The sequence below is a fragment of the Chanodichthys erythropterus genome, chromosome 3 (assembly GCF_024489055.1).
Source record: "Chanodichthys erythropterus isolate Z2021 chromosome 3, ASM2448905v1, whole genome shotgun sequence".
NCBI classification, from domain to species: domain Eukaryota; kingdom Metazoa; phylum Chordata; class Actinopteri; order Cypriniformes; family Xenocyprididae; genus Chanodichthys; species Chanodichthys erythropterus.
In genome coordinates this window covers 54,522,330-54,546,171 of record NC_090223.1, presented here as the reverse complement: position 1 = coordinate 54,546,171, position 23,842 = coordinate 54,522,330, and the positions used below count along the sequence as shown (strand labels likewise).

Genomic DNA, 23,842 nt, shown 5'->3' with positions numbered 1-23,842 from the left:
TTAATTTGTCTTGTGCTGAACACAAAAGAACATATTTTGAAGAACGTGGGTAACCAAACATTTGCTAGTACCCACTGACATCCATAGTATTTTCTTTCCTACTATGGAACTCACTGGGGACCAGCTGTTTGGTTACCCACTTTCTAAAAAAACAAAAAAAACAAAAAACTTGTATGTTCAACAGAAGAAATGTATTCGGGTTTTAAACAACTTCTACAGTGAGTAAATAATGACAGAATTTCCTTTTTTTTTTTTTAAATAAAGTAGCTTTAACAAGAAACTCATAAGAATTGTGATATAGCCTATAAATTGCAATTCTGATTTTTTTTTTTTTTTTTTTTCTCAGAAGTGCTCATTTATATCTCTCAATTCTGACTTTATTTTCTCAGTATTGCAAGCTTATATGTGATGTTTTATTAACAAAGTTCGGGAGGAGCAAGTTCAGATAACCTAATTAGCACAGGTGGAAAGCATTCAGTTAACTCAACCATTGTCAAGAGGTATAAATTCATCAGATTAACCTCTGTTCATCTGAGAGTTTATCATTTTTTTACATTTATATAACGCTTTTCTGGGTACTCAAAGCGCCTAGTAGGGGGAATCTCCTCAACCACCACCAATGTGCAGCATCCACCTGCAATTTATCAGTATCCCTCCTCCACTCCATCTCCTCACTTCTAGTTCTATCTACTTTTACCACACCTGGGGGAGTACTCTGGGTTTGGGCCACAATTTCGAGCTTGGAGCCCTCTCCCCCGACAGCACACCAAATACGCATAACTTTACTGAATTTAATTATATGGATATGTGAACTCCTGAACTATAATATATTGTATATATTCTGACTTTAAGCCACAATTACGATCCATATAATCCTTTTTTTTTTTTTCTTCACTCAATTGCAAAATGTATTTTTATAATATTCTCTCTATATTATAATTTTTTTTACTCAAGTAATGATTCTTAAAAAATGAAAACCAAAACTAGTATGGAATAATTGTTAACATTAGGGATAAGAAATCTGCAAACAGTTTTAATATATTTCCAAAATTAGTGTACAAATGATTCTGTTCCTCTTCCGGGTTAAAATGGATGCAAATGCAATAGGATGATTAAAATGTTAAGTACTGTCAGAGGTCTTTCATGACGCTCCATATGTAATGTGAATTTGATAGGTGCTTGATGTAAAATAAACGGTGCTTGAAAAAGTCCTTGAAAGTCCTTGAATCTGGTGTTCATGAAAGAGTGGGAACCCTGTATTATATAAACTCTACTATAACCTATTATATACTCATTATATGGCATTGTATAACAGTGATGAATGCCAATTGGATTCTATTTAACAAGTTATTTTACATTATATTACACATGAAAAAAGCTAAATTGATCAAATATTAGTTAGATCTATCAAATAATCATGCTCCCTTCACATTCAGACACACACTCATTATTTATTCCATTTATCAATCCATCAGCACTGCAGTTGTTAGTAAATAGGCAGAGCACAGGAGCTAAAGGAAAGGCACTGATCTTTTGGCTTTTTGTGATCTGCATTGGCCTTCTATAGATTATAGAAGGTTTCCTGAGCATGTTTCATGTGCATCCTGAACGAATGTCACACTAGATCACGCCACAGAATAACGCTGCTCCAGTCACTCTCTGAAATAGTCTGTTAACACTGTTCTTGTTTCACTGCACTGCTGACGTCCTGAAGTGCACTAGTGTTTGGGTTTGCATGCAGGGGTAGAGCTCACTTACATGAGATCTCCAGTAGGGGGCAGCACATGATAACTCTTCTGTGTTTGAATGTTTAATATTTCCCAAAGAGAAACATGCTAATGAAATGTTAATGTTCAATCCTTAAATGTATGCATGTGAGAATATATTCGTAATAATGCATTATTGCTTCATTGTCTGGACATTATTTGTTATATGTATGGTCAAGGAATACTGAAAGTACATTATATGTGTACAAAATATGGTCCCACTTTATATCAGGTGTCTTTGACTATTGTGTGTTTAATTTAAAAATGTATTGCAATGTATGTTTTGTGTAGATACATGTTATTACATGGTAATTACAATTGTAATTATATATGTAATTACATTTTTACTACATACTATTGAAAATAGTACAATACTATTATATGCATACCATTGTAATTTACATATACTATTATAATAGTATAATAGAGACACAGGAAACACAAGAAAGAGTGGTGTGACTAAAGTGGTATGGATATTTTTACATCGGATGTGTTTATTGATTCCTACCCAAGCCAGTCTTCACCTTAACCTTTGTAGCCACAAATATGAACGCTGAGATAATGTAGTTTTACACATCAACATGTACGTACAACAGAAGTACATTGTATCTGTATGCTTTAATGAAAGTACATTGAAGTGACAAAAATTGTACTTTATGCATAATTTAGTGTTATTACTATAGTAAGTACATGTAAGATGTATAACAAGAGCACTAAAAAAGTGGTACCCTTTATTTTAAGGTGTCCATGTTACAATGTATTTACACAGTAAGTACTGAGTAATATTACTTAATGTATAGGTTAGGGTCGGTTTGGTTTAGGGTTTGGTTTAGGTTCAATTTAGTTGCTTGTAATTATATAGTAAAATTTATTTCTATATTAAGTACACTCAAATAACCATTTAGGCATAAATGTAAGATTATTTATTTAAATATAAAATTTTCATCCATTTGGATTACACTGATGCATTACTATCAGTCATACATGCAATCCAACCTTGAATTTAGTCATGTTATATATGTGAGCCTGGTAAATCAACCACACGATGGCTCTCTTCATAAGTTTATCACCAACAGATGTATTTTTAACAGACGGTTTTACAAATGAGGAATACATCAAAAAAGACTGATGCTAAGGAGTCAGTGACATGAGAATAGCAACATATGCTGCCTTCACGTGTTCTCGGAATGATCGTAAATAGGAGTTTCCTAGGTAAAAATTACACATGAACGCCCTCCCATTTCGAATACGATGAGCTCGTAATCAAGAATTCAGAAGTGGGAATTATCAGATTTCTGATAGCACGTGAAGGCAGCAATACTTAGAGCCTGCATTCAAATACTGGAGTGTGACGATAATAGCTGCTCATAAAGAGTTGAAAACAGCATTCCACCTCTTTGTGTTGGTACCAGAACCAGTGGCTGTTCTGTGCAAGTATCTTTGCCTTGAATGTGATGCAAGCAGACGCTGACAACAGCTATATCCGTTAGGGATGTTTCATTGAAAAACAGAGTGAGAAACTCAGAAAAAAATCATACATCACAGCACTGATTCATTTATTAATGCAGCTGCAAATTAGTCACAATCTTGTGTATCATCTCATAATTGTGCAGGAAATTAACCATGCTGCACACCTGCATATTACATGTTAGTTATTTCATTAGGATGGACATTAAGATGACACTTCACGAACTATCCTGGGAAATCATTAACAACGTGAAAGGATTTATGACCGCAGCTTCAAATTAAATTGGCACCTAAAACCTTTGATTATTCTTATTATTCTTATGATTATGGAATTTCTCTGTCATGGTCTCAGTCGGAGGACACACAGGTCTGAATGAGGGTGCTGGTGTTCCTCTTACCGGAACACCTCTTATCTTAAAGGTGATATTTAAAGTCAATTTCATTATGATTTTAAACATTCTATGATGACACATAGAATGTTTTAGTGTTAAAGGGTTAGTTCAGCCAAAATTAATTCATTAAATTACTCACCCTCATTTCGTTCCACGTAAGACCTTTGTTCATCTTCGGAACACAAATTAAGATATTTTTGATCAAATCTGATGGCTCAGTGAGGCCTGCATTGCCAGCAAGATAATTAACACTTTCACATGCCAAGAAAGCTACTAAAGACGTATTTAAAACAGTTAATGTGACTACAGTGGTTCTGCCTTAAAATTACGAAGCGACGAGAATACTTTTTGTGCACCAAAAAACAAAATAACGACTTTATTCAACAATATCTAGTGATGGGCAATTTCAAAACACTGCTTTATGAAGCTTCGAAGCTTTACAAATCTTTTGTTTCTAATCAGTGGTTCGGACCGTGAAAGTCATGTGATTTTAGTAAACGAGGCTTCGTTATGTCACAAGTGTTTTGAAATTTCAATGGTTCGCCACTGGGGGGCGTGACTTTGGCAGTTTGACTTGTGCTCTGAACCACTGATTCGAAACAAAAGATTTGTAAAGCTTCATGAAGCAGTGTTTTGAAATCGCCCATCACGTTATTTGTTTTTTGCCGCACAAAAAGTATTCTCGTCGCTTCATAACATTAAGGTTGAACCACTGTAGACACATGAACTGTTTTAAATGCGTCTTTAGTAGCTTTCTGGGTGTTTGAAAGTGTTAATTATCTTGCTCTGAATGCAGGCCTCACTGAGCCATCAGATTTTATCAAAAATATCTTAATTTGTGTTACAAAGATGAACGAACGTCTTACGGGTGTGGAACGACTTGAGGGTGAGTAATAAATTACATAATCTTCATTTTTGGGTGAACTGACCCTTTAATAAATGTCATTGTGCCAATTTAAGCTAAATGTATACAAGAAAAAAAAAAGAATAGACAAAAAAAAAAGATACAAAAAAAAATTCTCAAACTTTGAGAAAAAAAAATAATACCTATAATTACAGAAAAAAGTGTCAACTGTTTTCTGTTAAATTCAGTGTTTAGACATATGTTAATGAGGAACACAAAAGGCACCCGTTTTGTAGACTGACCCTTGCACACTGGGAATAGTGTTGTGTAGTTTAACACAACTGACCACAGTGGAGAGCTATAATTAGCAGATAGGGGAAAAAAATGTGCATTAGTGCTCTAGATGCTGTCTGTGGGTTTTTACACCTAAAAACCCACAATTATAGTAGAAAGAAAAAGAAGTGCAGTGTAGAGTGAGAGTGTGTGAAAGACGCTGGAGGTATAATTGCAGGTTTTGAAGGAGGGTGACGGCCCCTTATTATCACTGTCGACTGTTGAGCCATGAAGAGTCTCACTCAGCTCCACTAGATACGGATGCCACATACAGAGCAACATCATGCTTCAGTGAAAGCATCCATACTGTTCACCTCATGCTTACAGTTAACAGACCTTCTTAAACATCTGACAGTCAACACAGGAGACTTGCCATGATGAAAAGGCTATAGGAAAATGTGTACATGTTTCGACCTCTCATTTGAGTCAGGTTTTAGCATGCTAAAGGGGTGTTCAAACTGACAGCGATTTGGAGCAATCAGTCTCATAAATTTCATTGAGCTATTTGAGGTGTCAGGAATGACAGCAACCATAGGCAGAGCAATAAAACGGAGCAGAGGTTTACTATAGAGCAGCCAAGTCTGTTTGAAATCAAGAATGTAAATACAGTGAATTGGATTTTGGAACAACTGGGCCTGCTGTTCTAGAAAAATATGTTGTTACAAAAATATGTTAAAGATGTTTTTCCTCTACGTCCTTGTAGCACACCATCACAATTAAAATCAATGGATTAAACCCTAGTGAACAGGCTATGTGGTCTGATACAGTGAAATCATGATGTGTGGAAGCTCATGTGATTCGCCACCTGATCCAGTTGGACACAGCAATCAACTAGCAATGCCATTGCAACTACCAGGGACTGGGTGACATTTTGAATCACAGTTAGTGTGAATGGCCTTTAATTCAACCAAGATAGAGTCAGGCAAGCTCAAGTTCACCATGATACACTTTACAGTACACAGAACCGTTTTTGAAAAGGGTATGGATCACAGACTGGATATTTCCAGCAGTTGTGATTTGTCAGATTGGCTGTACAGCTCAGGCCTGAAGATCTCCACAGTGTGTTCCTGTCTCTCCCCAGCAGCTTTGGATGTCTCTCAAGCCCAGCACACTTTATTCTGCATGTCCTGTCATTTTCACACAGGCCTGACCATGTTACAGCACGTGTCTGAGAAGTGCCATATTGTCTAGTTGAGCACGCAACAGAATTGTCAGTGACAGATGTGTTTGGTTTTTGATCACTCTCCATCACTCTTGTAGAAAGCCAAGTTTGGTCCTGGGAAGAAAGTCATCACTCCCACTGATCACCGACGCTTCAGTTTTCCATCCGGAAACATGGACAGAGTTCGACTCAATGACTTTCATTTCCTGGCTCTTCTTGGCAAAGGCAGTTTTGGGAAGGTCAGTCACATCCCAAATGTTCCTGACATGTACAAGCACTCATTATTAACCCAAAACACAGAAAAGTTTTTATGGAACTGCCACTGAAAATGTAATTGCGACTTTTTTTCTCGCAATTGAGTTTACATCTCAAAATTTGGACTTTTTTTCTCAGAATTGCGAGATATAAAGTTGCAATTGCGAGTTATAAAGTCAGAAATAAGATATAAAGTCAGAATTGAGATATAAAGTCGCAATTGCGTGTTATAAAGTCAGAATTGCTAGATATAAAGTCAGAATTGAGATATAAAGTCGCAATTGCTTGTTAAAAAGTCAGAATTGCAAGATATAAAGTCGCAATTGCGAGTTTTAAAGTCAGAGTTGCGAGATATAAAGTCGCAATTGAGAGTTACAAAGTCAGAATTGCAAGATATAAAGTCGCAATTGCGAGTTTTAAAGTCAGAATTGCAAGATATAAAGTCGCAATTGAGAGTTACAAAGTCAGAATTGCGAGATATAAAGTCGCAATTGCGAGTTATAAAGTCAGAAATAAGATATAAAGTTGCAATTGAGAGTTATAAAGTCAGAAATAAGATATAAAGTCGCAATTGCGTGTTATAAAGTCAGAATTGAGATATAAAGTCGCAATTGCGAGTTATAAAGTCAGAAATAAGATATAAAGTCAGAATTGAGATATAAAGTCAGAATTGAGATATAAAGTCGCAATTGTGTGTTATAAAGTCAGAATTGCGAGATATAAAGTCAGAATTTTGAGTTACAAAGTCAGAGTTGCGAGACAAAGTCGCAATTGAGAGTTACAAAGTCAGAATTGCGAGATATAAAGTCGCAATTGAGAGTTACAAAGTCAGAATTGCGAGATATAAAGTCGAAATTGTGAGTTATAAAGTCAGAATTGAGATATAAAGTCGCAATTGCGTGTTATAAAGTCAGAATTGCGAGATATAACGTCGCAATTTTGAGTTTTAAAATCAGAGTTGCAAGATATAAAGTCACAATTGCGAGTTTTAAAGTCAGAATTGCGAGATATAAAGTCGCAATTGAGAGTTACAAAGTCAGAATTGCGAGATATAAAGTCGAAATTGCGAGTTATAAAGTCAGAATTGCAAGATATAAAGTCGCAATTGCGAGTTTTAAAGTCAGAATTGCAAGATATAAAGTCGCAATTGAGAGTTACAAAGTCAGAATTGCGAGATATAAAGGTGAAATTGCAAGTTTTAAAGTCAGAATTGCGAGATATAAAGTCGAAATTGCGAGTTATAAAGTCAGAATTGAGATATAAAGTCGCAATTGCGTGTTATAAAGTCACAATTGCGAGATATAAAGTCAGAATTTTGAGTTTTAAACTCAGAATTGCAAGATATAAAGTCAGAATTGAGATATAAAGTCGCAATTGCAAGTTATAAAGTCAGAATTGCAGGATATAAAGTCGCAATTGCGAGTTTTAAAGTCAGAATTGCAAGATATAAAGTCGCAATTGAGAGTTACAAAGTCAGAATTGCGAGATATAAAGTCGCAATTGCGAGTTATAAAGTCAGAAATAAGATATAAAGTTGCAATTGAGAGTTATAAAGTCAGAAATAAGATATAAAGTCGCAATTGCGAGTTATAAAGTCAGAATTGAGATATAAAGTCGCAATTGCGAGTTATAAAGTCAGAAATAAGATATAAAGTCAGAATTGAGATATAAAGTCGCAATTGTGTGTTATAAAGTCAGAATTAGGAGATATAAAGTCAGAATTTTGAGTTACAAAGTCAGAATTGCGAGACAAAGTCGCAATTGCGAGTTACAAAGTCAGAATTGCGAGATATAAAGTCGAAATTGTGAGTTATAAAGTCAGAAATAAGATATAAAGTTGCAATTGAGAGTTATAAAGTCAGAAATAAGATATAAAGTCGCAATTGCGAGTTATAAAGTCAGAATTGAGATATAAAGTCGCAATTGCGAGTTATAAAGTCAGAAATAAGATATAAAGTCAGAATTGAGATATAAAGTCGCAATTGTGTGTTATAAAGTCAGAATTAGGAGATATAAAGTCAGAATTTTGAGTTACAAAGTCAGAATTGCGAGACAAAGTCGCAATTGCGAGTTACAAAGTCAGAATTGCGAGATATAAAGTCGAAATTGTGAGTTATAAAGTCAGAATTGAGATATAAAGTCGCAATTGCGTGTTATAAAGTCAGAATTGCGAGATATAAAGTCAGAATTTTGAGTTTTAAACTCAGAATTGCAAGATATAAAGTCAGAATTGAGATATAAAGTTGCAATTGCTCGTTAAAAAGTCAGAATTGCGAGATATAAAGTCGCAATTTTGAGTTTTAAAATCAGAGTTGCAAGATATAAAGTCGCAATTGCGAGTTTTAAAGTCAGAATTGCGAGATATAAAGTCGCAATTGAGAGTTACAAAGTCAGAATTGCGAGATATAAAGTCGAAATTGCGAGTTATAAAGTCAGAATTGCGAGATATAAAGTCGAAATTGCGAGTTATAAAGTCAGAATTGAGATATAAAGTCGCAATTGCGTGTTATAAAGTCAGAATTGCGAGATATAAAGTCAGAATTTTGAGTTTTAAACTCAGAATTGCAAGATATAAAGTCAGAATTGAGATATAAAGTCGCAATTGCAAGTTTTAAAGTCAGAATTGCGAGATATAAAGTCGAAATTGTGAGTTATAAAGTCAGAATTGAGATATAAAGTCGCAATTGCGTGTTATAAAGTCAGAATTGCGAGATATAAAGTCAGAATTTTGAGTTTTAAACTCAGAATTGCAAGATATAAAGTCAGAATTGAGATATAAAGTCGCAATTGCAAGTTATAAAGTCAGAATTGCAGGATATAAAGTCGCAATTGCGAGTTTTAAAGTCAGAATTGCAAGATATAAAGTCGCAATTGAGAGTTACAAAGTCAGAATTGCGAGATATAAAGTCGCAATTGCGAGTTATAAAGTCAGAAATAAGATATAAAGTTGCAATTGAGAGTTATAAAGTCAGAAATAAGATATAAAGTCGCAATTGCGAGTTATAAAGTCAGAATTGAGATATAAAGTCGCAATTGCGAGTTATAAAGTCAGAAATAAGATATAAAGTCAGAATTGCGATATAAAGTCAGAATTTTGAGTTTTAAACTCAGAATTGCAAGATATAAAGTCAGAATTGAGATATAAAGTCGCAATTGCGAGTTACAAAGTCAGAATTGCGAGATATAAAGTCGCAATTGCGAGTTTTAAAGTCAGAATTGCAAGATATAAAGTCACAATTGAGAGTTTTAAAGTCAGAATTGCAAGATATAAAGTCGCAATTGCGAGTTATAAAGTCAGAAATAAGATATAAAGTCGCAATTGAGAGTTATAAAGTCAGAAATAAGATATAAAGTCAGAATTGAGATATAAAGTCGCAATTGCATGTTATAAAGTCAGAATTGCGAGATATAAAGTTGTAATTTTGAGTTACAAAGTCAGAGTTGCGAGATATAAAGTCGCAATTGCGAGTTTTAAAGTCAGAATTGCGAGATATAAAGTCGCAATTGAGAGTTACAAAGTCAGAATTGCGAGATATAAAGTCGAAATTGCGAGTTATAACGTCAGAATTGCAAGATATAAAGTCGCAATTGCGAGTTTTAAAGTCAGGATTGCAAGATATAAAGTCGCAATTGAGAGTTACAAAGTCAGAATTGCGAGATATAAAGGTGAAATTGCAAGTTTTAAAGTCAGAATTGCGAGATATAAAGTCGAAATTGCGAGTTATAAAGTCAGAATTGAGATATAAAGTCGCAATTGCGTGTTATAAAGTCAGAATTGCGAGATATAAAGTCAGAATTTTGAGTTTTAAACTCAGAATTGCAAGATATAAAGTCAGAATTGAGATATAAAGTCGCAATTGCGAGTTTTAAAGTCAGAATTGCAAGATATAAAGTCACAATTGAGAGTTACAAAGTCAGAATTGCGAGATATAAAGTCGCAATTGCGAGTTATAAAGTCAGAAATAAGATATAAAATCGCAATTGAGAGTTATAAAGTCAGAAATAAGATATAAAGTCAGAATTGAGATATAAAGTCGCAATTGCATGTTATAAAGTCAGAATTGCGAGATATAAAGTCGTAATTTTGAGTTACAAAGTCAGAGTTGCGAGATATAAAGTCGCAATTGCGAGTTTTAAAGTCAGAATTGCAAGATATAAAGTCGCAATTGCGAGATTTAAAGTCAGAATTGCAAGATATAAAGTCGCAATTGCGAGTTATAAAGTCAGAAATAAGATGTAATGTCTCAATTGCGTCTTATAAAGTCAGAATTATTGCAAAATATAAACTAAAGTAGTTTTTAGAACAAGAATGCTTAGTAAGAAAGTCCGACATTTTTCGCATTCCGCTCTGTCTAGCGCACAGTTGATCATACAAACCATTTAAAGTACACTCCACTGAGAGAGTGATCACATGGACTGTCCGTGAACCAGAGCAGAACGCGCACAAGGGTAGTGTACTTTTGACTTTATGGGTGCTGACATTGCGAGTTATGCCCCTTCATTTTTTTGGCCAGAATATCCATCTGTCAGAAAGTGTAACATAACTCTCATAACGTCTCAGGTTACAGATGTAACCCTGGTTCCCTGAGTAGGGAACGAGACGCTGCGTGGTAACGCATTGGGAACCTTCTGCGTGATGTCGTCACTGAAGCACTCATGTATCTAGCCAATCGCGAAGCGAGACGTCAGAGACGGGTGACGTCACGGACCAGGAAACTATAAAGCACACTCGGATGCAGAGCACGCCAGCTTCTAAGTAAGTCTGAAGCAAGCACTTGCAAGTGTGCAGGGGTACGGCAAGAGACGCAGCGTCTCGTTCCTACTCAGGGAACCAGGGTTACATCTGTAACCTGAGACGTTCCCTTTCGTGGGAACTGTCGACGCTGCGTGGTAACGCATTGGGAACGCAATCCCAACTGGAGCCGTAGCTCAAGCACTTGCCAAGGTTATCTTGACAGGACAGAGGACCCCGGAGTGGAGCCAACATCAAGGTTATAATATTTAATAAATGTGTGCTGGCATGACCATCCAGCTGCATCACATATGTCACTCATGGAGACTCCTGACATCAGAGCTTTTGATGCCGCCATACCCCTGGTAGAATGGGCGCGAACATTCAAGGGAGAGGGCTGTCCGGCCGCTTCGTATGCAAGTGAGATGGCCTCGACCACCCACTTGCTCATTCTCTGTTTTGATGCTGGGCCCCCTTTTCTAGGGGACCCATAACAGACAAACAACTGATCTGACTTACGCCACAGGGCAGCTCTGTGGACATAAGTATCCAAAGCCCTTACTGGGCATAACAGATTCAATTTTTCCTGATCCGCAGATTCAAATGGAGGAGGATAGAAAGACTGAAGCACAATGGGGCCTGGGACATTGGTAGGGACCTTTGGGACATACCCCGGTTTAGGATACAGGAATGCTTTCACCATTCCTGGAGCAAATTCAAGGAAAGAGGGAGCAACAGAAAGTGCTTGTAAATCTCCTATCCGCTTCAGAGAAGTGATAGCTAATAAAATAATCGTTTTCAGAGTGAGGAACCTCTCAGGAACCTCCTCTAATGGTTCAAAGGGAGCCTCAGCTAACCCTTGTAAGACCACAGCCAAGTCCCAGGTTGGCACCCTTGTGCGCACTGGAGGCCTCAACCTCAGTGTGCCACGGAGGAAGCGTGTGACGAGGGGGTCTCGACCTACCGAGATATTCCCCTCAAGAGGAGCATGATATGCTGAAATTGCTGCAACATAAACCTTTAAGGTTGAGTGAGATAGGCCCTCCGAGAATTTTTTCTGGAGGAATTTTAGCACAAAGCTAACAGAAGAAAGGACAGGGTCCGTATTATTGTGTCTGCACCAGGTAGAAAACAAATTCCATTTGTAGGCATACAACTTCCTCGTGGCGGGAGCTCTGGAGTTAAGAATGGTCTCCACAACCTCGGTTGGGAGACCAGCATTTATGAGTCTGGCCCCCTCAGAGGCCAGGCCCATAGTTTCAGTCGTTCTGGGCGGGGATGTATAATCATGCCGCCCGCTTGAGACAGGAGGTCCTGTCTGAGAGGAAGCTCCATTGGGGAGCCGTTGAGTAACGACACTAGGTCTGAGAACCATATCCTGGTTGGCCAGAATGGGGCTACCAGTATTAGATTGGCCCCTTCTCGGCGTACTTTTTCCAGAACTCCCGGGAGCAGGGCGATCGGGGGAAATGCGTACAGGCGCAGCCTCGGCCACGTCTGTACCATAGCATCCAGACCCAGAGGTGCTGGATGTGTTAGGGAGTACCAGAGCGGACACTGGGTTGACTCTCCCGAGGCGAACAGGTCGACTTCCGCTCGACCGAAATTTTTCCATAGGAGACTCACCACTTCTGGGTGGAGTTTCCACTCCCCGGGCCTTGGCCCCTGCCTCGACAGGGCATCTGCTCCCACATTTTGATGTCCCGGGATGTAAGCTGCCCTCAGCGAGAGCAGCTTCCCTTGGGACCACAGGAGGATCTGACGGGCCAAGTAATATAGTCGGCGAGACCGCAGACCCCCCTGATGATTTATATATGCAACCACTGCAGTGTTGTCCGTACGAACCAACACATGGTAACCTCTCAGGTCTGGGAGAAAGTGTTTCAGAGCTAGGAACACTGCCATCATCTCTAGCCGATTTATGTGCCAAGAGAGCTGATGGTCTTCCCAAAGACCCTGAGCTGAGCGACCACTCATGATCGCTCCCCAGCCCGTGAGGGAGGCGTCCGTCGTAAGCATTACTCGACGAGTAGTGGCCCCCAACACGGGTCCCTGGGACAGGAACCGGGGGTCTTTCCACATGGTCAGAGAACGAAGACATCGTTTTGAGACTTTGATCATGCGAAAGGGATTTCCCCTCGGGGAGAACCCCTGGTCCTGAGCCACCACTGTAGGGGCCTCATGTGCAGAAGGCCAAAAGGTATCACGTTGGACGCAGCTGCCATCAGACCCAGCAGTTTCTGGAACTGTTTTACAGTGAGTGACTGGCCTAACTTCACCCCTTTCATAGCCATAAGAATGGCACTCACCCGAGCGGGAGACAAATATGCCCGCATCGTGGTGGAGTCCCACACTACACCCAGATAGTTGGTGGATTGAGCTGGAACTAGCACACTCTTTTTGGCATTGAGCCTCAGCCCAAGCCTCTTCATATGGGACAGAACAGCATCTCGATGCTGAACTGCTAGTTGCTCTGACTGAGCTAGAATCAACCAATCGTCGATATAATTCAGTATGCGAATGCCCTGGATCCTCAGCGGAGCCAGAGCTGCGTCCACGCATTTCGTGAATGTGCGGGGTGATAATGATAGGCCGAACGGAAGAACCCTGTACTGGTAAGCTTCGCCCCCGAAAGCAAACCTGAGGAACTTCCTGTGAGAAGGATGGATGGACACATGAAAGTAAGCATCTTTCAGGTCTATTGCCACAAACCAGTCCTCGGACCTGATCTGTGGTATAATCTGTTTGAGTGTCAGCATCTTGAACTTGAGCTTTTGTATTGAGCGATTTAGCACACGTAAATCTATAATAGGTCGTAGACCTCCATCCTTCTTTGGAACAATGAAGTAACGGCTGTAGAACCCTGACTGGTTGCTGGGAGGAGGAACCCTTTCTATAGCTCCTTTTCGCAAAAGTGTCGCAACTTCTTGTTCCATAACCAGAGACTGCTCGGGGGTTACCACTGTGGGAAGAACCCCGTTGAATCTGGGCGGGCGAGACCCGAACTGGATCTTGTAACCCTCTTTTATAGTGAGCAGCACCCATTTTGATATATTCGGAAGAAGTTTCCATTCTACCAGAAAATTTACTAAGGGAACCAGTCTCTCGAGACTGGCCTCTGGTGTTTTTTGAGCACCTGATTCGACGCTCTGAAGCGGCGCACCGGCAGAGAACAATCGAATCAAGTGGCCGGCCCTCCTCGGAGGGTCGGTGGAGACCGCTGCGCCCTGACGCACCCTGGGTGGCAGGGTTGGCATAACGATCCCCTGAGGGCGCCGAAGGGAAGCGGCTTTTAGATGTATTTTTCGCCGGCTCCCTTCGGAGGGGCCGCCCTCATCGGTTCCTGACCCACAGACATCAGGACCGCTTCGAAGCCTTCCGGGCCAGGATAACGGCGCGCAGGTCCGTTCTGCCCCTAGAAGGCTTCGGCTGAGCGGGCCGACCCGATCCCCAAGCTCTCTGCGGGGGAGCACGGGCGGCCACGCTAATCTTTTTGTTGCGCTCTGTGGTGCGCTGAGGAGCTCGTTGACGGCCGAGGCTGATCCCGCTCATCAGCCTCGGGGGGAGGGATTCTTGGTTTGCGGGGGATGAACCTCTGGAACGCCGCAGATTGTTTCTTAGCCTCCTGGAACCTCTCGACGACTGTTGTAACGGCGTCGCCGAAGAGGCCCGCAGGAGACAGCGGCGCGTCCATAAGGGAGGCTTTGTCACGCTCCCTTATGTCCGAGAGGTTCAGCCACAAGTGCCTCTCCGTAGCCACCAATGCTGCCATAGAGCGGCCGATTTCTTTTGCCGTCTCTTTGGTGGCACGGAGAGCCAGGTCAGTTGCCATCCTGATTTCCTGGATGCACTCATACGTGGCCTCCCCGCGATTCTCCACTTCCCCCAGCAGGTCGGCTTGATATGCCTGTAGGAGCGACATGGTATGTAGACATGCCGCTGCCTGACCTGCTGCCGCATAAGCCTTGCCCACCAAGCCTGATGTAGTTTTTAATGGCTTGGTGGGCAACGTCGGGGTTTTCAGCGACGATGCAGACTCGGGGGAGAGATAGCCCGCAAGCGTCTCTTCCACCCGAGGCATCGCCGCATAGCCTTGCTGCTTCAGCCCCACGATGTTACTATACATTGAGGTCTGGGGGCTGAAGACACGATATGATGCCGGCTTCTTCCAAGACCTCGAGACCTCGGTGTGGAGGTCCGGAAAGAAGGGCAAACCCCGACGCTGGGGTAGTGACCGAGCGGGCAGAAAGCGCTCATCCAGCTTACTCTTTGGTCTAGTATCTGCCCGCTCTGCTGGCCAGTCAATTTTTAATTTGGCAACAGCCCTGGTCACTACCTCCAGGAGCTCCTCATGTGCTGGGGAAGAGGATGGCGGTTCCTCTTCCCCCACGCTCATCACATCAACCTCCTCAGAGGAAGAGAGATGAAGCGCAGGTGCCTCTCTGGGGGGAAGAAACCGCAGCGCGTGCTTCCGCCGCCTGAGAAGAGGCACTGGGGCTGGCAGGTAAAGGGCGAGATAAGGCTGGGCCCGTCTCAACCCCTCTGCCAGCTCCATTTGCGAACCCCACGAATGAAGCCGCCGCTGCGCCTCAGCAACAGCGGGACCCGATCCGCGGGGAACGCCGACCGGAGCACTCTCTTTATCGTGAAAGAGTGCCCGGCGTGATCTTAAAACTCTGAGGGTGAGCTTCTCACAATGAACACAGACAGCCCCCTCGAGAGCTGCCTGTGCATGCTCAACCCCCAGGCAGACAACACACATCTCATGAGTGTCCCCATCTGGAATAAACCGTGTGCATGGGTGAACACACTTTTTAAATTGTCTGCCTTCCGCCATTTCACTCGTGTCTTTATTCACTATATATATATATATATATATGTGTGGTGCACAATAACACTCTTGTCCTCAGACGAAGAGATAATGTTTTCCAAAAATAAGCAGGACAAACAACACCAAATAAGACACACAAGATAACATAGAGCGCTTGCTGAAGACACAGAAGCTGGCGTGCTCTGCATCCGAGTGTGCTTTATAGTTTCCTGGTCCGTGACGTCACCCGTCTCTGACGTCTCGCTTCGCGATTGGCTAGATACATGAGTGCTTCAGTGACGACATCACGCAGAAGGTTCCCAATGCGTTACCACGCAGCGTCGACAGTTCCCACGAAAGGGAACAAACAAATATACATGTGTGATCAAGGATATTTGAACTTTTTATTAAGTGCCTCAAAAACTGTGTGAACGTCTTTCAAAGATAAACCTAGCAAAATCCAGCTAATACTTCTTCCTCAGAAAGACTTTGTTTCTCAGTATTAGTGTAGAAATGCATAAACCAAGCAGATTTCTGTTGGTCAGTGTGTCGACTTCATGTGACCAACTTGAAAATAAGTAAAATCTGTTTGGGAACTTTTTTTACCCTCATGCGAAACTCCCGAAGATGTGGATTCAAATTGGAATGACATAATTTCGCTTGCAAAATAGCAACAGTAAATATGACCAAGAGTCATATGACAAATGACTGAATAACTAACAAAGTTTCCACTCAACGTGTGTGTTTTCAACAAAGGTGATGTTAGCAGAGATGAAGTCCACTGAGGAGCTGTATGCCATTAAAATCCTGAAGAAGGATGTGGTGATCCAGGATGATGATGTGGAGTGCACAATGGTGGAGAAAAGAGTGCTGGCCCAGAGAGAAAAGCCACCTTTCCTCACCCAGCTGCACTCCTGCTTCCAGACTGTGGTGAGAAATGCATCTCTTTAAATCTACCGTGTGTCTTTTGAGGCATCTCTGTATTTGTATTAGCTCATTCTGAAAATCTATGACTTTCTGTCTTCTGTTCTGTTATTTTGTAAAATCCTTATGCACATCTTTTCCATGCAATGACAATTCATAGTGACGAAATATATTGAACTGTCTAAATTTGATTTTTTTTTTAATTATAGTTGTTTTTATTCAAACTGATTTAATAGTAATGAAAAATATATTTTTGGTTTGAAAAGTTTTAAAAAAGTTTAGTTTTTAGTTTTAAAACGCCGTTTTAAAACAAAAACACACTAGTGTAAACAAGGCCTTACTGACTGCAGAAATTATTGTGGATTTTATTCATTTTCTGCTGTTTAAGTAGGTAACAAAAAATAAGATGCATATTTTAAAGCATTTAACAAACTAAACTAAATTAAAGGGTTAGTTCACCCAAAAATGAAAATTATGTCATTAATGACTCACCCTCATGTCGTTCCACACCCGTAAGATCTCAGTTCATCTTTGGAACACAGTTTAAGATATTTTAGATTTAGTCCGAGAGCTTTCTGTCTCTCCAATTAAAATGTATGTACGGTAGACTGTCCATGTCCAGAAAGGTAATAAAAACATCATCAAAGTAGTCCGTGTGACATCAGTGGGTTAGTTAGAAGTTTTTGAAGCATCTAAAATACATTTTGGTCCAAAAATAATGAAAACTACGACTTTATTCAGCATTGTCTTCTCTTCCGGGTCTGTGCATATCGGCTTTCAATCCACAGTGACGCTACTTCTTCTTCTTCCACGGCGGTTGGCATCCAGCTTATTGATGCATTACCGCCCCCTTCTGCTCCGGACAGTGACGCGATTAGGACATCCGTGACATGCACACCTACGCACCATTTTAAAAAATACAGCAATACCAAAATAAAAACAATGTAGAATAGCTTGAATACAGCGTGCGTCTCCCTCAGACTGTAAACGAAGTTTGGGCGCACTGGATAACACGTCATCAGCGTCACTGTCCGGAGCAGAAGGGCACTGTGGATTGAAAGCCGATATGCACAGACCCGGAAGAGAAGGCAATGCTGAATAAAGTCATAGTTTTCGTTATGTTTGGACCAAAATGTATTTTCGATGCTTCAAAAACTTCTAACTAATCCACTGATGTCACATGGACTACTTTGATAATGTTTTTATTACCTTTCTGGACATGGACAGTCTACCGTACACACATTTTAATTGGAGGGACAGAAAGCTCTCGGACTAAATCTAAAATATCTTAAACTGTGTTCCAAAGATGAACTGAGATCTTACGGGTTTGGAACGACATGAGGGTGAGTCATTAATGACATAATTTCATTTTCGGGTGAACTAATCCTTTAAGCATTGACTAACAGAATATTTTTCGTTTAATCAAATTCCTCTTTCATATTAAAGATAATTTAGTTTTTTTATGGTGAAATTAAGTTGTAAAATGATTATACTGACCTATTATGTAGCATTTTGGAAAATATATTGATTATTTGTATAGTATTGTCAGGGGTTGCTTGTATAATCCAAATGACGAGAGACGTGGGACCCAGAATGAATGAAGAAACAATATTAAATAAACACAGAGAGCAAGAATACAACGCAATCCATTACAATCCAAACGTTAACACAAGACCAAGAACTGATGAAGAGTGAAGGCTTACATAAAGCATGAACAGGGAACAGATGTGGACTAATTAGGATTCATGACAACTAATGATAGACTAGAACTAAGGCAAAACAGAGACAAAGTAAACTAAACAAGACAGAGAAACACAACATAACTGTGACAGATATATATGTTCTTTATAATAAATGATCTTTTTACTTTAAATGAATGTTTTTGTTTTTGGAAAAAATATTGGGGTCTGCGGTGTTTTTCGAAAGTCTCAGTTTTTCAAGGTCGAAAACCATGGAGTAGTGTAAACGACAGGCGTAACCGAAGCAAAAGTTGTTCGTTTAGAAAACGAAAATGCGACCTAATAGTATGTGTTCTGCAAATTAACACTCTTGTGTCAAGAAAAAATACGATTTAAACAAAATTGTTTCTTTTAATTTTTTTTTTTTTTTTGTGGGAAGTGTTTGCTTTTAGTCAAACTGAACAAAACCAATTTTAACTTGAGACCATGATTTTCAGTTAGACCGGTTTAAACATGCAATTTAAATAAATGGCACACTTTTTTTTTTTTTTGAGTGTATTTTTTCATATCATGTGACCAAACATACCTGACTTGAGACTAGATATTTTGGTGCCATATTTAATTTCAGGGCTATTTTCAGTCAACAACTGTAATTTCACTCTTCCTCACACAAAGCTATCATATGGCTTCAGAAGACTTGAAATAAGAAATAAGTTCTGTGATTCTTTTATATTGCTTTTACTGGAGCTGAACAGTGAACTGTCATTGTATCAAAAAGAGTTGCATCTTCAAGTTCTCTGTCTATGTTTCAAAGAAAAATGTATGTAAACAGCTGATATGAACAGTTTGGGGGTTTTGCATGCATCAGACTCAGACAAGGGAAGCTCCTCCAGGAGTCACAGCAGGCCGTTCTCAGTATGGACATCCTGCTGATGAATAATGCAACAGATCCCAGCATGCCCTCACTAAATATTCATGAGCTGCATACTGACAGCAAACCAGTCATCATGTCCATTCACATTTCACTCTAAACACTGTAACTCCCTGTGGGATGGTCACAATGCGCCTACAACACAACTGGTGTCAGAGTGAGGTGACGCCGCTCTGCTGAAATCTCTGCAGTGCTGCTCACCAATGTATGTTGTGCTGTGGATGTTGTGGTAATGTCCTTACCAGACTTCTAAACTAACCACCCCACACCCATAAACCAATGCACATACATACACATACTCAAAAAATTTTACATACATTCGGTACATACATTCATCCTGAACCATGTAGTATGGACATCACGCTCTAATCCAGAAGGGGGCACACGTGGTAATGCAACGCTGCTTGCTAACCATCACAACAAGGAAAAAGAGTAATTAGTCATTTATTGAGGCAAAAGTCATAGTTAATAGTAGGGCTGGGTAAAAAATATTGATTTCTTGATTTTAATTGATTCTAATTTTTACGAACCGATATCGATTCTTAAATCCCAAGAATCGATTAGTATAGTCCGTTTCCGGTGATGAATGAGCAGAATATGTAGCGTCTGAACATATGTTAAAATATACAGTACAACTTACCGAAATCTCGCGTAATAGCTCGATCGGTGTTTCAACCTCGGAAAGACTTCAATAAAACAAAGCTTGTAAACAATGTCACGTAACGTCACATTTACCTCAGAAAAACATATTCAGTGACCATAAACTCATTAGTCAGCTAGAAAAGTGTACTCAAGAAAGCAAAATTCTGATAAATATAGCTATGCACCATTGCATTTTCATTATAATTTTTGAATAAATCAGTTATAACAGCCGCGATTTAAATGTTTATATTTCAAAAAAACGAATTGGAGTAGAAATATGATTATGTAATTCTATACCTTATTGATAATAAAAACATCATTGAGTGTAATTTAAGTGTTTGTATATAAATAAGTTAATTTAACCTTCAATATTATTATAGTAGTACAAACTGGACCCTAAACTAAAGTGTGTCCATTTCCTACCAAAATCATACCGCACCATGACCCCAAAACTGAGGTATGTTCCAAACCGTAAATTCTGTGTACTGTTACACCCCTACAGTTATAGCACTCCATTGAATGAGCTAGTTTGCTATTAGCTAATCAATAACTTTAACTATTTTTTCCATACCTCACAGAGGACTACCAATAACTACCATATACAGGAGGTTCAAAGCATCACTGGCCCAAACTATCTCAGACCATCCGTTCTGTTGAGCCCTGAGAAGCATAACACATATTCAAGAAATGCTTTAGTCATGTCATTTGAGTTAATGTGTTAGTCGATATGCCATCTGTCCTGCTTTCTAATCTGAGAAGGAAAAAGGAAAGTCAAAGCCAAATCTCTTGGTGTGGTCACTAACGTGTCTGTTATATATCAATCAGTCAATAAAATCCTGTCTGATCTGAGGTCAGTATACATGGATTGATTCAGTACTAAATCAATTAATTTTCTGCAGCTGTACTATTTATATTATTTGTCTTTTGTCAGGATCGTCTGTACTTTGTAATGGAGTACATTAACGGTGGAGATCTGATGTATCACATCCAGCAAGTGGGCAAGTTTAAGGAGCCACAAGCCGTGTAAGACATGTACATGTAACAATACACATGAGTACAGAATAATGATAAGCTCATTAGTCAAGCCAAACATGCCGTTTTTGATGTGATTGAACATGCTGGTTTGTCCAAACAGTGTTTGTGTGGCAAACACTGCATAATGCATACTAAGTAGTACCTATAATATAATGTACTGCTAAATTAAATCATGTGAAGCAGTATGCAGCTGTAAACATTTCAAACAGTAGTATGCTACATTGTTGCATGACCATGTACATATGTATAATTCAACAGGTAGCGTCCACTTATCCTATAAATTAGTATAGTTATTTTGCAATTATAATTAAATTTTATGTGAAAAGCACTTAAAGTGCCCCTATTATGCTATTTTAAAGGTTCTGAACTCCTACTAAAAGTTTACATTTTTACAGTGAACTTTTGCACTGCAAACTTAAAGAAATTCACCTTACTTTCATAAAGTTATTCTAACTAAATGTTATTAGTTCAAATAGCTAAATTTGACAAGCTGAATACTTAATATTCTAACTTAACTGAGTCAATGTAAAAAGAGAACTCAAAAAGTTAAAGGTGCAATGTGTAAATTTTAGAAGGATCTGTGACAGAAATGCAATATAATATACATAACTATGTTTTCAGTGGTGTGTGTTAAAATTTACAATACAACCTTACATAATGAACCGTTATGTTTTTATTACCTTATAATGAGCCATTTCTATCTACATACACCGTGGGTTCCCTTACATGGAAGTCGCTTTTTACACCGGCACGTTTCTACAGCAGCCCTAAACGGACAACCTGCTCTATAGAGCGTGTTTGCTTGACTAGCTACTCTCTGTTGTCTCAGACGGCAACATTTTTGTCCTGTGTTGGCCACTGTAGCTTCTCTATATTGCAATTCGCAACCTCACCACTATATGCCACTAAAATTTACACACTGCACCTTTAAGCAAATTAAACATTTTTTACAGAGAATATTGATTTGTGTTAGATTCAGTACAACAAATATTCTATGTTGAATACATAATTTAAACAACATATTTTTGTCATATTACAGTAATGAGAATGCTATTTTTTCTTTTTTTCATTTTAGGAGAATGCAAAACAAGAATTTGTATGGAAATGTGCTTAAAATGTCACAATGCGAAAACATATAGTATAAAAGACCGTCTGCATGTTCATATTTTTTTTTTTTTACGCCATGCTCAGAAAGTTCTAAACACAAAGAAACATTTGTTCAGTCAACACTCAGTTTTCACTCATGAATAAAACTGCAAACATATAATGAGGAAACATATGATGCCTGTTTTCATAAGAGAGCTGCTCCTGTTCATATTGTTATTCTAATATATGTCTGCACGAGCAAAACAATGTCTGAGCTCACAACATTTTTTCGCCTGGTCAACAGAGGCGAGAAAAATTCTGCTGGAACAATCAACGCTTGAACAAAGACACATTTGTTTCCTTTGCTTCTTGTAAGAACTGATACCAGACTGAGAATTACACAAAAAAAAAGTCCTTTACATCTTTTTGAATGTGTGATGCTGACTAATCTACACTGTGGTGTGTTGACAGATTCTATGCAGCAGAGATTGCTGTCGGACTGTTCTTTCTTCATAGGAAGGGAATTATTTACAGGTGAGTGGATTACAGTATCTGTACTTTTGTCATTAAAGGGATAGTTCACCCAAAAATGAAAATTTGAGGTTTATCTGCTTACCCCCAGTGCATCCAAGATGTAGGTGACTTTTTTTCTTCAGTGGAACGCAAATTATGATTTTTAACTGCAACCGCTGCCGTCTGTCATTCAAATAATAGCAGTAGATGGGAACTTCAACTATAACAGTATATGAAACTTGCTTAGACAAATCAAAATTAAAACCTGCGGCTCGTGACGACACATTAATGTCCTAAGACACGAAACGATCGGTTTGTGTGAGAAACCGAACAGTATTTATATCATTTTTTACCTCTAATACACCACTATGTCAAACTTCGTTCAGCTTCCTGTTAGTGAGGTCAAAAAACGCGTTCTGGTGACGGAAGTGATGTCTCGCCCATATACTTCAATGAGCGCGAGACATCACTTACTAGCCGGAAGCTGAACGAAGTTGGACATAGTGGTGTATTAGAGGTAAAAAATTATATAAATACTGTTCGGTTTCTCGCACAAACCGATCGTTTCGTGTCTTAGGACATCAATGCGCCGTCACGAGCCGCAGGGTTTAATTTGGATTTGTCTATGGAAGTTTTTTCGACTCTTATTGTTCAAGTTCCCAATCACTGCTATTATTTGACTGACTGACGGCAGCGGTTGCAGTTGCAGTTAAAAATCATAATTTGCGTTCGACTGAAGAAAAAAAGTCATCTACATCTTGGATGCCCTGGGGGTAAGCAGATAAACATCAAATTTTCATTTTTGGGTGAACTATCCCTTTAAGTATTACATAGCCATTGCCCTACATCGAATATGAGGAGCACAGAAGATCTTGTACAGTAGATTGTAGAAGTCACACAATGTCAGTGTGTCAGCATCAGTGGAAAATACACTTGATTGGAGCAGATGTGACTCTCCACATGATTAAATTAGATTGGCTGAGAACGGAGCCAATAACAGCTGAGATGGTGTCAAGACAGTGCTATTAAAATTCCATTTTCAGCTGTTACAGCAGGGACAAGAGAAAGAGAGAAAAAAAAGCTGTTACAGAGAAAGACCCTCAGTTCATTTGCCATATAACTGCGATAAATTCAAGACAAAGATGCGCTGTTTAGCATTAACTGTATATTTAAAGACCCCATGAAATCACAGCTGGATTTTTTGCTTGTGCAACTTTCTCAGCTTTTTGTTCAAAATGATGCGTACCCACGTTCAAGTGTTGGTAAAAAAG

The 23,842-nt window shown here is 39.3% G+C and overlaps 1 protein-coding gene across 1 annotated transcript in view; it reads left to right on the top strand.

Annotated features, from left to right (window-relative positions):
• The window catches only part of prkcab (protein kinase C, alpha, b), a 219,354-nt gene that overhangs the window by 164,383 nt on the left and 31,129 nt on the right, over positions 1-23,842 (top strand). The window contains exons 9-12 of the mRNA XM_067382826.1: positions 6,063-6,203; positions 16,518-16,691; positions 20,869-20,960; positions 22,530-22,592. Coding sequence (XP_067238927.1) covers positions 6,063-6,203; positions 16,518-16,691; positions 20,869-20,960; positions 22,530-22,592 — 470 coding nt within the window. The remainder of the gene's footprint in view (positions 1-6,062; positions 6,204-16,517; positions 16,692-20,868; positions 20,961-22,529; positions 22,593-23,842) is intronic.